The 15,199-nt window shown below is 35.2% G+C and overlaps 1 protein-coding gene across 1 annotated transcript; it reads right to left on the reverse strand.

Annotated features, from left to right (window-relative positions):
* Nucleotides 1-1,140: 1,140 nt before the first annotated feature.
* Nucleotides 1,141-3,453, reverse strand: LOC148012651 (uncharacterized). Its single transcript, XM_087669689.1, has 6 exons — nucleotides 3,396-3,453; nucleotides 2,890-2,982; nucleotides 1,923-1,987; nucleotides 1,776-1,836; nucleotides 1,544-1,690; nucleotides 1,141-1,321 (listed from the first exon to the last, which is right to left on the reverse strand). The coding sequence occupies exons 1-6, from the start codon at nucleotides 3,417-3,419 to the stop codon at nucleotides 1,172-1,174; spliced, it is 540 nt and encodes a 179-aa protein (XP_087525815.1). The 5' UTR covers nucleotides 3,420-3,453; the 3' UTR covers nucleotides 1,141-1,171.
* Nucleotides 3,454-15,199: the final 11,746 nt, after the last annotated feature.

Genomic DNA, 15,199 nt, shown 5'->3' on the forward strand with positions numbered 1-15,199 from the left:
ATTCCCCATGGAATTCCCTAGTTGAAAATACATATAAGTGGGGAAAGTAAAAATAAGGGAAAATGGGACATTTCCTAGTGAGAATAAGTAGGGAATCACATAAGATCTTTCCTATGTAGGAAATATTTCCTACATAGGAAAATACAAAATTTTCTATGTAGGGAATAATTCCTATATAGGAAATATTCCATATATAGGAAAAAAATTCTAGAGGTGATTCCCTAGGTACTCTCACTAGGAAATCTCTCATTTTTCCTATTTTTTACATTCCCTACTTATATGTACTTTCAACTAGGGAATTCCATGGGAATTCTCTTTTTTCCTTATCACTTTATCTACTTTGCCCTTACTCTTAGACATGCTAATATCAAACAAGAAATTACACAATAAATTTTTAACAAGAAAATTATATAGAGAATGTCATCATTTCTAAGTAAGGATCAATAACATACATCTAATGATCAAAATAGATTAAACAAATTAAGACATCAACATCTACTTTTAGCAACCAAAAGAAAAATGAAAATACTTTTAAAGGAGCATAGAACTAAAAACTAATTAAGCAACATGTGTGTCTTGATTATTTTATCCCTTAAATCTCCAATATATTGCAGAGTAATAAATGTTTGAGTAATCCCTCAAATCTCCAATATGTTGAAAAGCAATAAATTCTTAACTCAAAGTAGAAGTTATGCTAAAACTTCCACATCATCTAGACTAAGCACATTGCTATTTTTGTTTAATACAACTTTGCCATTTCCTAGTAGCCAATAAATAATCTCCTTAATTATATCATCACTTGTTGGCTTCTTTGTATCCTTAATCAAGATTCGAAAGCTAGCTTCAATCTTTTTGAGATTCATGTATGTACTCTTTAAAGAAAAGTGCATATCATGAATTGTAGGCACAGCAAGATACTTCAAAAGTATGGTTTCTATGTTCTCTTTTGTCATATTAACCTGCATTGAATAACGAAAAGAGAATAAGTAACTTATTATACTATGTATAGATAATTAAATGACACGAATTATAATATGAAAAGCCATAAATTTAACTACATGACTATTATATATATATATATATATATAAACTATAAAGCTACCCTTTAAGCATCATTTGAAATGTTAATCACAATGCCTTGGTTTGGGAGATCTTTAAATTCCTAATTCAACTAAAATAAAAAAATTAGATTATGCTTTTCATGTATGACATAAACAAAAATATAAACATTTACATCTAGCACCTTTGGTTCTTTTTTGTTGATATTGGTACCTCGTTTCATGCTCCTTTGTTGCAAAAGATCCTTCATCTTCTCACTTGGCTAGTCAACACGTAAAATAAATAGTTATGTAATAAATCATACCTTTAGTTATTCACTAAACTATGACGCTATTGTTCTCTGACAAACATATATCAAATACCTTCCTCTTTCTTTGACTTTTTCGAGATGTTTCATTAATGTCATCATCTAGATTAGCCTACATTCAAAACTAAAATTAGTAGTCACATTAAAAATATTTATATAGAAAAAATAGTTACATACCTTATCATTGCTTGAACTATGGATACTTTGTTCTAGAGTTTCTTGACGTTTAGTTGAGTACATTATTTTGTCTAAACCATGTGACAATAACTTTGAAAAGCTGGCACAATTTTCCATATCAAGTGTCTCATCTTCATTTTCAACATCCTACATTTTAAGCACGTAAAGGATAAGATATTGTTAAGAACATGAATCATATGGTGAATCTTAAATTTAATATAAAGCAAAGAACCTCATCGGATGTATAACATTGAAATTCTTCAAAGCTCTTTTCTTCCTCCACGAACATATTCATCTATGGAAAATGAAAGTTAATGTATAAGTATCTATATAAGAGACATTCTCAGAAAAAGTTATTAGATATGAGCTTAAAAGCATTATCTGCAATGATAAATCTGTTTGCTTGTATTGTTGTCCTTCAAAGGAGCTACTTTCTTCAAGAGGCTACATCAACAAAATAAGATCATGTGTATACATCAAATGTCTCCAAAATATATGGAATCAAATACAAAAATGATAAACATATAATATTATAAGATACCTTTTCCGAACCTTGTTCATTCGAAAAATCATCCATGCTAGGAATGTATACATCAAGTTGATTAGAATCAATAGTAGCAACATATGGTTCACTCTGCCATCAATAGACACCCCTAAATGAGTATGGGAGAAAAAGAACCAATCCTACACTTATGATATCAAACTTATAAATCATATCATCTTACCATTGATGATGTTATGTCATTTGATACATTTTGAAGCTTATCTATATCATCCACTCCAAGAGATGCGGATAATTCTCTCTATATGTCATAAGATTAATAGTTCAATAACTAAGAATCTACACCTCAAATATTAGGAAAGCCAATAAAAAAAAGTAACAATCAACTTACCTTCTTTAAAAGATCTTTTTTCTTCAAATACTTTATTTCATCTTGCTTTGTACCCTTCCACCAGTCATATATGGCATTCTCTCTCCATATGTACTCACATCCAGTAAACTTCAATGGTAAAATCTCATGGTGATTCTCTGATATGATTTTCATGATATACTCTTTATCCGCATTTTTATAACGTAGATCATTTGGGTTTAAGGATTCAAACCACCTATGTACTCGATGATAATTTTCGAGCATGACAGTGTGTTGACTTTTAAAGTACTTAGCCAAGAGCTTTTTTCCATAAAGTCTACCCTCTTCTCTAAATTTCTACATGGGTGGCCGATAGATATCATCATATGATGGTATGCGTATCACTCCTATTGATACTCAAGTGATCAAATATCATTAGTGAGTATAACCATTTCAAAAAATGACTCATTATCAACATAAGAAAGCTGGTAATACCTGATTCTTGGCTTGAAGAAGTGTTAAGGCAAGCAATCTCAATGTCTTCCTTTCTTGCATTGTCTCTTCTGTCATCTTTAGTAACTTGTTTACCTATATATACATAGAGTTAACCAAAGCTCACGATAATACAAGGTTATAAAAAATTTCAATAACACAAAAGAAAGTAATTAGATATTTTGTATCAATTTGGGTCACCAAATTTGTACAAATTGTTTATCCTTAAAGTTGGTACTTGCATCTTGACTTGAAGAAACATTATCGCAAGTAACCTCCTGATCTCCCTTTCTTACATTACCTCTTTTCCCACCTTTTGTTGTTCTTTTATCTATGTTTATATATATACACACAATTACTCAAAGTTTAAAAATACGAATAACTATGAACATTTTAAATTAGGCAAAGAGACTAATTAAAGCTAGTTAATCTCAAAATGAATCACCTAATAAAGCAAGATGTAATATATGTACAAATTTTAATTTTCAAAGTTTAGTAGAAACATATACCTGTATCATGATTTGAAGAGACATTAGGGCCAATGACCTCCTTAGCTTTCATTGTTCCGTTATCTCTTGTACCATCATTTGTGATTTTGCTACCTTTATGTACACATAATAAACCAAATTTTAGAAACATAAGAGACTTATATTTTTTAAAAAGAAGTGCTATATCAAACTAAATCGCTTAATTTCTTAGCACTTGGATTAGAACACATGAATTAGTAATAAAATTAGTATAAATTTAGTTATTAGAGTTAGTTACCTTTCACTTCTTCCACACAACTGAATCCACAAGCCCAAGTAGTTTGGGATCCTCACTCATCATTTTTTTCAAAAGAGCCATCATCTCTAGATTAGAAGTCGACATGGCAAACCTACATAGGCATGGTAACAATAAGAAAGTGTTTGCAATGCATGTTTGAAAATGTAAATTACATTAAGCAATACAAAACAAAAGACTTCAATAAACATACCGTCATAACATTGTTGCCTCATGCTCATGCGAACGCCATATGGTAGGTACAATCTTTTTTTTTATTGTCAATTGCAATTGCTTTTGTCTTGAGTACTTGCCATTTCTTTTTCGTGGATACACATAGCCACCAATCCTTCCAATCTTGATCCTCTATTCTCACTTTCCAAATATTTTCTTGCAAGTGTACATTAGTTAGCCAGCCCACTTTTACTTGCTTCATTTCATAGTGTACTGCTCTTATAACGGCACATTTGAGGTCATTTGGCTCACATAAAGCATCTAGATGAGACTTCATATAGACAATATCATTTTCCTCTAGCCAATGAGGAATGCAACCGATGAAACCTATCTTAATCAAACTTGACCTTGGTCTCAAATCTTTTGTCTCATATGCGATGATATTGTTTCCATGTTGAAGTGGAATAAATTTGTGTAACGATGATTGTATTGGTCTAATACAATCCCATGAAAATGGAACAAAACCATTTTGCAAGACACTCATACCTGTAGTAGTATCCACAACTAGACTTTCATGGCCACTTTCAACCACAATACATTGTTTGTTGTAATAAGCTCCAAAAAATAGTTTCACTTCACCATTGCATTCAAACGAAAAAAATGATGATATGCATTCTTTCCAATGGCCAACATCTATGTCCACTCTAGAGTCTTCATCGCATCTTACCACCACTTTATCTCCCACTTTATAAACTTCTCCCTTTAGAAATACCTTTTTATATTCTGTCACTGTTTCCACCTCTATGTTGAAGCTATGATGAACATATCTCTTTTCTTCATTAGTTGCATCCCTGTGTCTTAACTTCTTTGCTCCTATGGTTATTCCCTTTGTTAGAGCTACTCTTTTGCATGCACAATCATTAGCCTTTTCTAAAAAACTCCATATTTCTTTTGCTTTCTCCACACATGATACATGCATGAGACCTGATGCATGCCATTCTGGACATTCATCGTACCTATTAGAATCCACTAAGTATCCATCAGGTGGTAGTAAAGCTTTGTGGAGTTCTCTTGTCATCCTTTGATATGGCATAAGTCTGTCACATTGGTCTTTTGTAATATGCATAAATATCCATGTAAAGAATCTTCGTCTTTGGTAGTTTGCATAAGAAATCTCATTATCTTTGTTATTTGTTTTGATATTGACATATATTGAGACCATACGCTCATAAATATAACACCAGAAAGCATCATGACTACTATGTCGAATAATGTCATCCAAGAATTCTCCAAAACGTGCATTTAGTAAGGCAAGAAAATATATATGATTAAAGTGAAATATAATTGCTATATAAATGAAGAAACTAAGAAAATAAAAAATATTTATACCTGCAACATGTTCCAAAGGAGCCGAGTTTGATCCTAAGAGCTCCTCAGAGCTTACTCTCCATGAACCAAGCAATTCTCTCAAAGTGTCTATATTTTCTCTAAACCAACCATGTTCACGAGTGTAGTTGTAAAAAGCATGAGCAATGTCTATCAGAATCAATCCTAGGTCATAGAATACCTTCGGAATACCTTCAATCTCACATAGTACATAAGGCAAACACCATTGAATCCACTTTTGATTTTCCTTAGCCTTGTAGCTCTCACAATACTTACTAGGATATCTTGGCCAGCGACCATAACGAATAGAGTATGGTGTCACTTTAGTGACATGATGTGTTGTCTCATCAATTTTTACTTTCATCCTATTATCCACAGTCCTTATTAGAGCACATATATATTTTGAGAACAAATTTAGAGCCAAAATATGCATGCAATCATATACAAGGTCTAGGGATAAATCAAAGCCATAGAGTTCATATAGTCTCCACAAGCATGATCTACCAGAAAGTCCCGCATCTTTCAAAATCTCTTCTCTTTCTGCTTGGGTGAGGGCTCGCTCTGCCATAGTCAAAGAACTAAGCATTTCATTGGTTGATCTTTTAATTGGTCTATATCTCAACTGGAATCTATTTTGATCATACAAGTAACATCCTGAGCCCTCACCCTCCAAAGTGGCTATTGCTTTGTCTCTACGACAAAACGATTGACCACCATCTTTGAAAGATCCAATCTTGCAATGAGCTGGATGGTCTCCAGTTACCATCATTAGCATAGCATGTGCAATGAATCTTCGACTAAGAGAATTTTCATGCTCAACAATCTGTGTGACTGGATAATTGAAGTCTACTTCAAATCCATCAACAAATAGACTTTCTAATTCATCTATCAATGGCTGCATGAATATGTGAAAGAGTTTACTAGAGCTTCCAATAACTTTTTTGCAACTGAATGGAATAAATAAAACCGGTATAACTCTAATAAAGGAGCTCTTTCCAACATTGAGAATTTTGATTTCAACAACTCCACAATTCTTCTAGGTTGTCTTTGAGGCTTGGAATCCATCCCAATGTAATAACAAGGTGAAATTGCGTGGATCACCCTATTTATCACAAAACACACAATCAAATTTCATTTATATTAATTAAAAAGATGAGCATGATAATAAAGTGTACCTTACAAATCCTTTTGTACCCATGTATGTGAGTTCTACATGATTTGCAGATAAACTTGTAGGCACTCTCAATATCATCCCATGAATGATCAAGCAATGGTGACTTTTGGGCAGAAGGCCAAGCTGTATAGACTTGTTTGCAATGCATGTTATTACATATCAATGGAAGCTCAAAGTATGATTCAGGATTCCAAAAATAATTTACACTTTTGCATTTTGTACCATCCCAAAACTCATTTATTGTAGAATCATAAAGTGTATTCTCATGTATTAACCATTTGTTTTTATTTCTCCACATTTCCAACAATTCATGGCATAGAGTTCTACTTCTAGTTAGTAGACGTAATTGTTCTCTAATGGAGACATAGTCAAAAGAGAGCATATCTTTTCTCGGTAGAGAACACTTGGAACACTTTTCACAACATTGTGAACAATCACGCTTTAACTTCTTCCTTCCTCCTTTTCTAGTGTTACACAAGCATTCAATTGTGTCTCTAATGTAGTTATCCTCCTTGCTTGGTTGATAAAGCAATGGTGCATGAATAGAGCTCTCACTTCCTTGGCATACCATATAACGTTGGGAGTTAACCATACTAGCCGTGTGAACATGATACCAAGTTTCTCCCAACAAGTAGGAATATTTATACCATTCAAGTCTCCATCCCATGTGTTAGGCATTTGCACTAGTAGTTTGGCCAAGCTTGGCATATATATATTGTCCATATGTGCTTGGGGGGGATTAGAACTGACCATATCACCAAAAAGAATTTTAAGCATTTTATCTTGAAACTCAATTGAAGCTTGATGCTCATCCCAAAGTGCTTGCAATTGAATTATTCTTTGAACGATTTTGTCAAATAAAGATGGTTCAACATCATCCATCTCGAATGCTTCATGTTGTGGTTCCACTTCATTATCCTCCCTTTCGTCTAAATTGTCAATCTCATCTGATGGGTCATTATGGACCTCATCTCCCATGTCATTATGCTGTAGTAGAATGTCATCTTGTGGTAGTCCTTGAGAGCCACGTAAACCAAGATTAGTAGTGAGACTCTTAAATCTTTCCTCAATTTTCATGTGTCTTGCATATGTTGAGTGAGGAACCATATGTCCACCTCCACAATATGTTCTGCATGTACACCACAAATGCCTGCGTCTAGGCAAAGAGTGAGATGATGGTTGATCCATAGGAGGGTTATCTTCACTCATAGGAACATCATTGTTAGTAGAATTTTTTACCTTCTTGATGAGCCAGAACTGATGAATGTATTATCCCATTCATATCCTTGCGACTGTGTGCATAGTAAGTTTGTCTAGTAACATTCTGATAACCAAGGGTTGAATGCCTACACTTATAATTGCACTGACATCTCCTTAAATTATTCATTATGGCTTCCTGAAACATAGACATAAATAAAAAATCATCAATCTATATATTAAAGTTACATATCAAAGGTGGAAGATTGATATGCTAAAGCATATAGAAAAGTTGATTTATACTTTAGAAAATATAAATATTTCTCAATAAGTGTATGAACTTAAAGCACATAAGTGTACAAACTGATTCATATATGAAGGCACATTGAATATGTGATTTAGGCTTAAGAAAAATAAAGATTCTCAAGAACTATAAGCACATAGGAAAGGTTATACATCAAACGGGGAAAAAAAAAGCATTACTCAAAGGGAAGTAGACTTTTATCTATGGTGGAAATAAATTATATTCAAGAACCATAAGCATAGTCAATGAGATTTAATTAGAAAGTTGCAAAGAGTAGAAAGTGTATGAACTTAAAGCATGTAAGTGTGCAAACTTATTCATATATGAAGTCACATTGAATATGTGATTTAGGCATAAGAAAAATAAAGATTCTCAAGAATTGTAAGCACTTAGGAAAGGTTATACATCATGACAATTGAATATAAATGTAGGTTAAGATCCCTAATTATATTCTTATTGACATTGGCCATAAAGGTTTCTATGCTTTAATAGCCACTTCTACATACTTGCCCTTACAATCACTATAAGTCACTCAAAATCATCACCATCTCCCACTCGTCAAGTGCGCCACAATTTTCACCATCAAATTGCATTCGAATCCTAACTTAAGAGATATTCCCTCCTCTCACTACCAAATTGGTAAACTTTACTTACCCTTGTTGTACTTATATTATATAGCCTTGAGAGGTGAGCCGCACACATAAGATGGTAGTCACAATAAGCGTAACCAATTAACTTGGTAGTTCCAACATGGGCACACATTTGGCATAGTTTAACTATCCCAAGGTTTAATTTCTTTGAAGAACATGAGGCACACATTTGGCATAGTTTAATTTCTTTAAAGAACATGAGGCCTACTCGTAAGCATGTACATGTTAAATGTTTATCCACTATATTAAACAATTGCCCTTCATTTCATCAACTATTCCCTATTTGAGTGTAAGAAAATGTGGTGACACGTCTAATGAATCTACGTATAGTGTACTAAGCAAACATGGTGGTAGGTTTAACGAATCTATGAATAATGTAAGCAAATGTGGTGATAGGTGTAATGAATCTATGTGTAGACAACATCTTTGTTTTTATAGCTATCATATATGTTGTTCTTGTACATCTTACTTTCAAATAAGGATCAAGTCATTTCTGATGCAATGCGACTCCTTATTTCTTGTAGTGTCATCTAGCATGATGGTGAATACGCAGCCTACTAATGTACCTTGAATTGGCTTTTTTGGTTGTCATATATGTACTCCCTCCCTTACTCTCCCTTTGGATTTCATATGGATTTGTTTACCCCTTTGAGCTACTTCTAACACGAGAACTATTTTCATTACTTGCATTGGGGTCAATTATGATGAAAAGAACTCAATGGAAAAGAGAGACTGCATAATTTTTGAAGTTGTAAATCATGAGTTTATGTTTGCCTTATCTGTGAATTGTCATTATCATTCATGCCAACAAAGGGTTTTCCTTTTGAATAGATTGTGGTGGTAGATGTGGATAAAGTAATTGTAGTTAGCAAGCAACCATTGCTTGAACGAGTATGTTAGAGCTTGAGTGCAAGAGATGAAAGACCAAGATGGAATGAATTTTTGAATAACAAGAATACCTTTAGAGTGGTGGATGTTAACCCCGCTATTCTATAGTCAAGTGAGGTATTAGAGCTATCCCTATTCCCTTCTTTCTTACAGTTTCTTCATGGTATTAGAGCCTGATATGCTCTGTGACATTTGTCAAGTAAAAATATTATAGATGTATTGCTGAAGAAGCATGTATAGAGAAAAAGGGGCTAGCAATGGAGTTCAACAATTGGTGAGAATTGAGTGACCAAGTGTTGACTCATGTTTATGCCCCAACCTCCACAACGAATGATCTTTTTGAGCCACCTTGTCTAGATCGATGATGGTAACCTGGCACCATTAATTAGTGCTCCGAAATCCCTCCAATATGTAAAGAGTCGTGTAATATATGATCAAAGCCTCCAACTTTGGCTTTCATTGGCTTGGTTAGTAAGCTAACTAAATGCAAGTATCTATATACACATAGAGCTAGGCAACACCAACACAGATGTCCTTTTTAAGAAACCTTATCTTGATGATATCTATATGCATCATGCTGCCTCAATGGAGGTCTTACAAAGCTTATTTGGCTTCATAGCTAATTAGGTAGAAAACATGCAAACCCCTACTAGCCATTACTAAAACCTCTTCTTCCACACTGTCTTTCATGTGCTACATATCCTTATTCTTCTAATCCCCACTAAAATAAATAGATTGCATGCTATCCTTTTTCCTATAAGATTTGCTAATGTGAAGGGTTCCTAATCTATAAGAGAGCTAATTCATATTCAAAGAACCACATAGAAGCTTGAGGAAGAATTCAAATAAAATAAAAGTATGTTCTACACCATGCATACTAGATGTTCTATACAAATGTACTTGTGTGTCCACACTCGCACTTCAATTTCTCTAGACACGATATGTACATGTGGACTAATGTATTGCATCTTACTCTCACACATGTACAAATTGCCCCAAAGACCTTGTACCCTAGTTCTTATCCTAAGGTACTTGAAAGTGTGTGTACAAATGCATCTACAATGTGTGAAAGTATTTGCACTCTTGTCCAAGAATCGTGCAAATTTGGCCTTATATATTACCTAAGTACATAAGGTAATCATCTGCTTCAATATGTCTAAGTAATCGAGTGGATAAGGTGTTCTTTTAGTAAAATGCTATGAGCGATAATGACATGGGATGGCCATTTTCTAGCTTGCCATCCTAGACCTTGTTTATCCTCAAACCAACCCACATCCCAATCCCATCCACTTATAAGAGCCCACATCCTCATTCCCAAAACCATCCACATGTGTGGCTAAACAATCATGTGGCTATCTACATAGTAGTTGAGTGGACTAAGGTGCTTAAGTGGTTGGGTGAAAAAGGCAATGTGTGGTCCGCATGATGAAGAGGGAAAAGACAGTGTGGTTCAAGGGTACTAACCAATGTGGTGAATGCTCATGCATAGCTATGGTTGATGAAAATATATACCCATACAATATTGATAGCTTGTAGATATGTTGCAAGATGAGACTCATGTAGGTACTTATGATATAGGGGAGATGCCATGTACACCTCAACCTATAGCCAAGTGAGAAAAATGGTACTTGATGCAATGGGAACAACACTCCACTCGTCAATAAGCTAGTTACTTGTGCACAAGTGAGAGATCAACTTCTTCAACTAATCTTGCTAATTCTCAGTCCCTTAAGATAATCTATGAAGTATGTGGTGTAATATTTTAGTGGTTCACTACACCAATACTTCAACCATTACTTTGCTGCTATGATCATAAACCATATGTAAGAATCAACTCCATGGTATTAGAGCGATGATTGCAATGGAAAATTGAGCCAAATTAATTACAAAAGCATATTATAACTAGCAAACAGTGTAAATGAGGATGACTCAATCGCACTCAAAATGATTAGTTCTAACATAAGCCTCAACTTAGCTCTAATATTTTATTTTTAATATTATAATTATAGTTAATTAATGAAAAAATTAATGAATATGAATAAAATAAAAGAAAATAGAGACAACAATGCACTCTAAACAGATGAGTACAATCGCTTTAAAGCCAAACCATATAAATAGCTTTATGTGATAACAGTCTCCATAATAGTAATAATTTCACATTGCGCTCCACTATTGATCAATATTACAATCGTTACATCTCTATACTTGTCTAGTTATTTGCTCACCAAAAGTAAAACAAATTATTTGCCTATTATCGTCTGTTTAGCACAATATGATCATCATCACACATATAAAAAGTTAGAATTGTACTACAAATAGGTCAAAATTAATGAGAATCCATAGAATGACTAAATACAACTTATTTTTATAGAAGTAACACATGATGTATAAGCCTATCTTACTCTCTATATTCTTTACCTTAAATTCAAAGGATTAGACTCAATATATACTAGGCTTATACTACATTAAAGGTTGGTGTTAGGGCTAGGCTCGTAGTAAGGTAGAGCTTAAGCTTAGGCTTAGGTTTAGATTGGATTAGTTATATAGGCAAGGTATATGCATAGGCTCCTCATACATACAAACTGATAGAGGCTATAGAGTGGCTAGACATAGGTATGTCTAACATAAATACACAAGGGGTAGGCATAGGGTACACGTATGGCAAGTTAGGAAAATACTACGCATACTATAAGCCAATCCTATGTATATACATAGGCTAAGCATATTCTAGGAAGAGTTTAGACATAGGGTAAGCATATGCTAGGAGCCAACGCCTAACACAACCCTATCCTATTCTATGGTTACCTTGTGCCTAGAAAATGCTAGATATAAGTTGTATTCTTATGCATAGCATATAATGTTCCTACTTTATATTATCGAGTCAATGCCTAACCTAGCATGTGCTTATCCTATGCCTAATGTATAAGCTAGGCTATATATAAGCTATGGATAGGCTAGACTAAGCATAGGCTACACAAACTAGTGAGTATAGCTATAAGTGTGGAATCGAAAGCTTAGCTCATAAGTGATTAATATACAAATGTAAATTTCAAATAAACTAATATTTATTTACTAGTTTTACCTAGCAAAATCGTGAGTCTACATTAACTTGAAAGACTATCCATAATTTCCTAGTTAGATGATAGTGCTTGCTAGTTATGACTAGTGAATTTTTTTTTTCGTAGTTATGTTGATATTGTTACTAGATATACAATAACTTTGTGAGAAATGCGGGATCTAGAGCATGGCAGTGAGTTATGGTGGATGAAAGGAGAAGTGTGGACTCATGATGAAGAAGATAAAGACATTGTTTGTTACACAAGTGAATTAGGTTCCAAGATTGAGACTTGGACTCATAAACACAATCTTGTGTATGTGGACAATGACATTGACACTTCACTGAAAAGAAAAGAGTACTATCATTGCATTAAGAAAAGGAAGCAAGTACAATGCTTTATAGGAAAGTAGGAAACTGTAGTAGGCACCATTGTGCATATGGATAGGTTAGCCTGCATGTCCTTGGCCCTGAAGCTCCATACAAAGAGGATGTTTAGTGAGTGTGATTGTTGAATCTCAACACCCCTCCTCAATCACAACTAGAAAGGCACAAAGTGTGTAGAGGTTGTAATGAGAACCACCTGCAAAGTGTGGGCACACCACAAACATGGTAGGCACCAGAGGCTATTGCAGAAAATGCTAAGTGTGGGCACCAAAACATGATGGACATCCAGAGGCTGTAACAGGGGCCTCACAAAGTGTACAGGGACTGTAATGCCAAGTTACATAAGGAGTTTACAAAGCTTATGGTAGGAAGCATTAGGGCAAGGAAGTACAAGGCTTTTAAAACAGTCTATCAGAGTTATGAGAGTAGAAGGACTGATGAGTCTTGTCCTTCCGATCCTGGTGGTCTTCATCTTCATCTTCTTCTTCCTTTGCTCCATTTTCTTCTTCTTCTTTGACTGCGACTAGATAGGCCTTTTGGGATCTCTTTCTTGAATGGCAGAACTTCTCGGTGTGTTAGGTCCTTTTGCAGAAGTCATAAAAGAACTGATCCTTCTTGCCTTTGTACCTGTTGCCAACATATAATGCATGCTCATCTCTAGAGGTACTTGGTTCTTCCTTAGTTTTTAGCTTATTTTCCTCTTCTAACAGTGATGCCTGGATATCAACAAGTTCAGGATTTGGCATGTTGATTAAAGTTGTTGATACATTATTATATTCAGGAGGCAAACTCTTAAGTAGAACACTGATGCAAATATCTTCATCCATTTTAATGTTGATTCCTTCAAGTTGGGTTAGGAGTCCTTCCATGTAATTGAGATGTGTGGCAAGTGATGTGCTGGACTTCATTTCAAGCCTGAAGAACTCAATCAGGAGACCATACTTTGATTATTTAGATTGTGCACCGAACAAGGTGTCAAGTCTTTTCCATGTATCCTGTGAGGTCTCACAGTTATCCACATGGTGGATATAACTGTCGTCTAGCTCCAGTTTGATAATGGCCTGGGCTCTGTCATCATTCTTTTTCCAAGTAGTTGCAAGGTCTGCGTCTTGAGGTTTCTTCTCTTTGCCATTTGTGATGGCCTAGAGACCCTTTTTCATCAAGATGAGCTTGATGCGGGTCCTTCCCCTCCTTGATTTGATGATGGGTCAATGGATTAGAGTGATAAAGGCTTGGGTTGAGTGTCAGGAGAGAGAAAATGAAAGAAAAATGAGTTTTGGGAGATTTTGGCTATGGTGGAATTAGGGTTTCTGAGACAGGGGCCTGGTTTTTCTCAGATTGCAGGAGCTATACTTAATCATTTTCAAAAAATTTTACATGTCTAGGAAGCTTACTTCATGGGCTATCAAAGCCCCATGATAATCGATTAGATTGCAGGCAGTACGGCGCGCGCAGACAGCTTGATCAGACACGGCGCGATTCAGGACAACGATGACGAATTTCCGTAATGCCAGGGTCAGGGCACAGCAATGTGGTCGATTGATGTGCTAGGGTGAAGCGCCTTGAGTAGGAGAACAATCCTCTAGAAGGAATTAAGAGCTGAAGTGGCCTGGTTGAGAAGTTATGGAAGCTCCAAGTGAGGTAGGTCCTGTCTGGCTATGGTAGACACAGAGCAGAGATTGAGAATTTTCACAATGCTGAGCTTTAGATAGCCAAATGTCATGGATTGATGTGATATAGGGAAGCTTTGGAAGTTGGGGAATACTTTTCCACAAGGAAGCTCCAAGAGATTTGACCTGTGGAGTGAGATATAAGCAGCTCAATCTAACAGGGTGCTACTGGCTATGGCTCCCATGGAAGCTTCAGTGAGGATAGAGTTGGGAGATGAAGTCATGGGATGGAACTAAGCTAACCAGAGATTAACATGAGCTGAGCGAGAGAAGAGGAGAGCTAAACTGAGCTGAACCATGCCCGACTAGGCTCTCATACCATGTGAGAAATGCGGGATCTAGAGCATGGCAGTGAGTTATGGTGGATGAAAGGAGAAGTGTGGACTCATGATGAAGAAGATAAAGACACTGTTTGTTACACAAGTGAATTAGGTTCCAAGATTGAGACTTGGACTCATAAACACAATCTTGTGTATGTGGACAATGACATTGACACTTCACTGAAAAGAAAAGAGTACTATCATTGCATTAAGAAAAGGAAGCAAGTACAATGCTTTATAGGAAAGTAGGAAACTGCAGTAGGCACCATTGTGCATATGGGATAGGTTAGCCTGCATGTCCTTGGCCCTGAAGCTCCATACAAAGAGGCTGTTTAGTGAGTGTGAT

This window comes from Lygodium microphyllum, chromosome 27 (genome assembly GCF_053477565.2).
Source record: "Lygodium microphyllum isolate KBCC chromosome 27, Lygodium_microphyllum_v1.1.10, whole genome shotgun sequence".
Lineage (NCBI taxonomy): Eukaryota > Viridiplantae > Streptophyta > Polypodiopsida > Schizaeales > Lygodiaceae > Lygodium > Lygodium microphyllum.

What these genes read in the sequence shown, in the direction of transcription:
- LOC148012651 (XM_087669689.1), bottom strand. Translation starts at nt 3,419, where the DNA reads ATGTCTCTTCAAATCATGATACAG. An exon ending in ACAGATTTATCATTGCAGAT is followed by an intron (nt 1,837 to 1,922) that starts AATGCTTTTAAG and finishes TTTTCCATAGAT; the next exon opens with GAATATGTTCGTGGAGGAAG. An exon ending in AATGTTATACATCCGATGAG is followed by an intron (nt 1,691 to 1,775) that starts GTTCTTTGCTTT and finishes CTTAAAATGTAG; the next exon opens with GATGTTGAAAATGAAGATGA.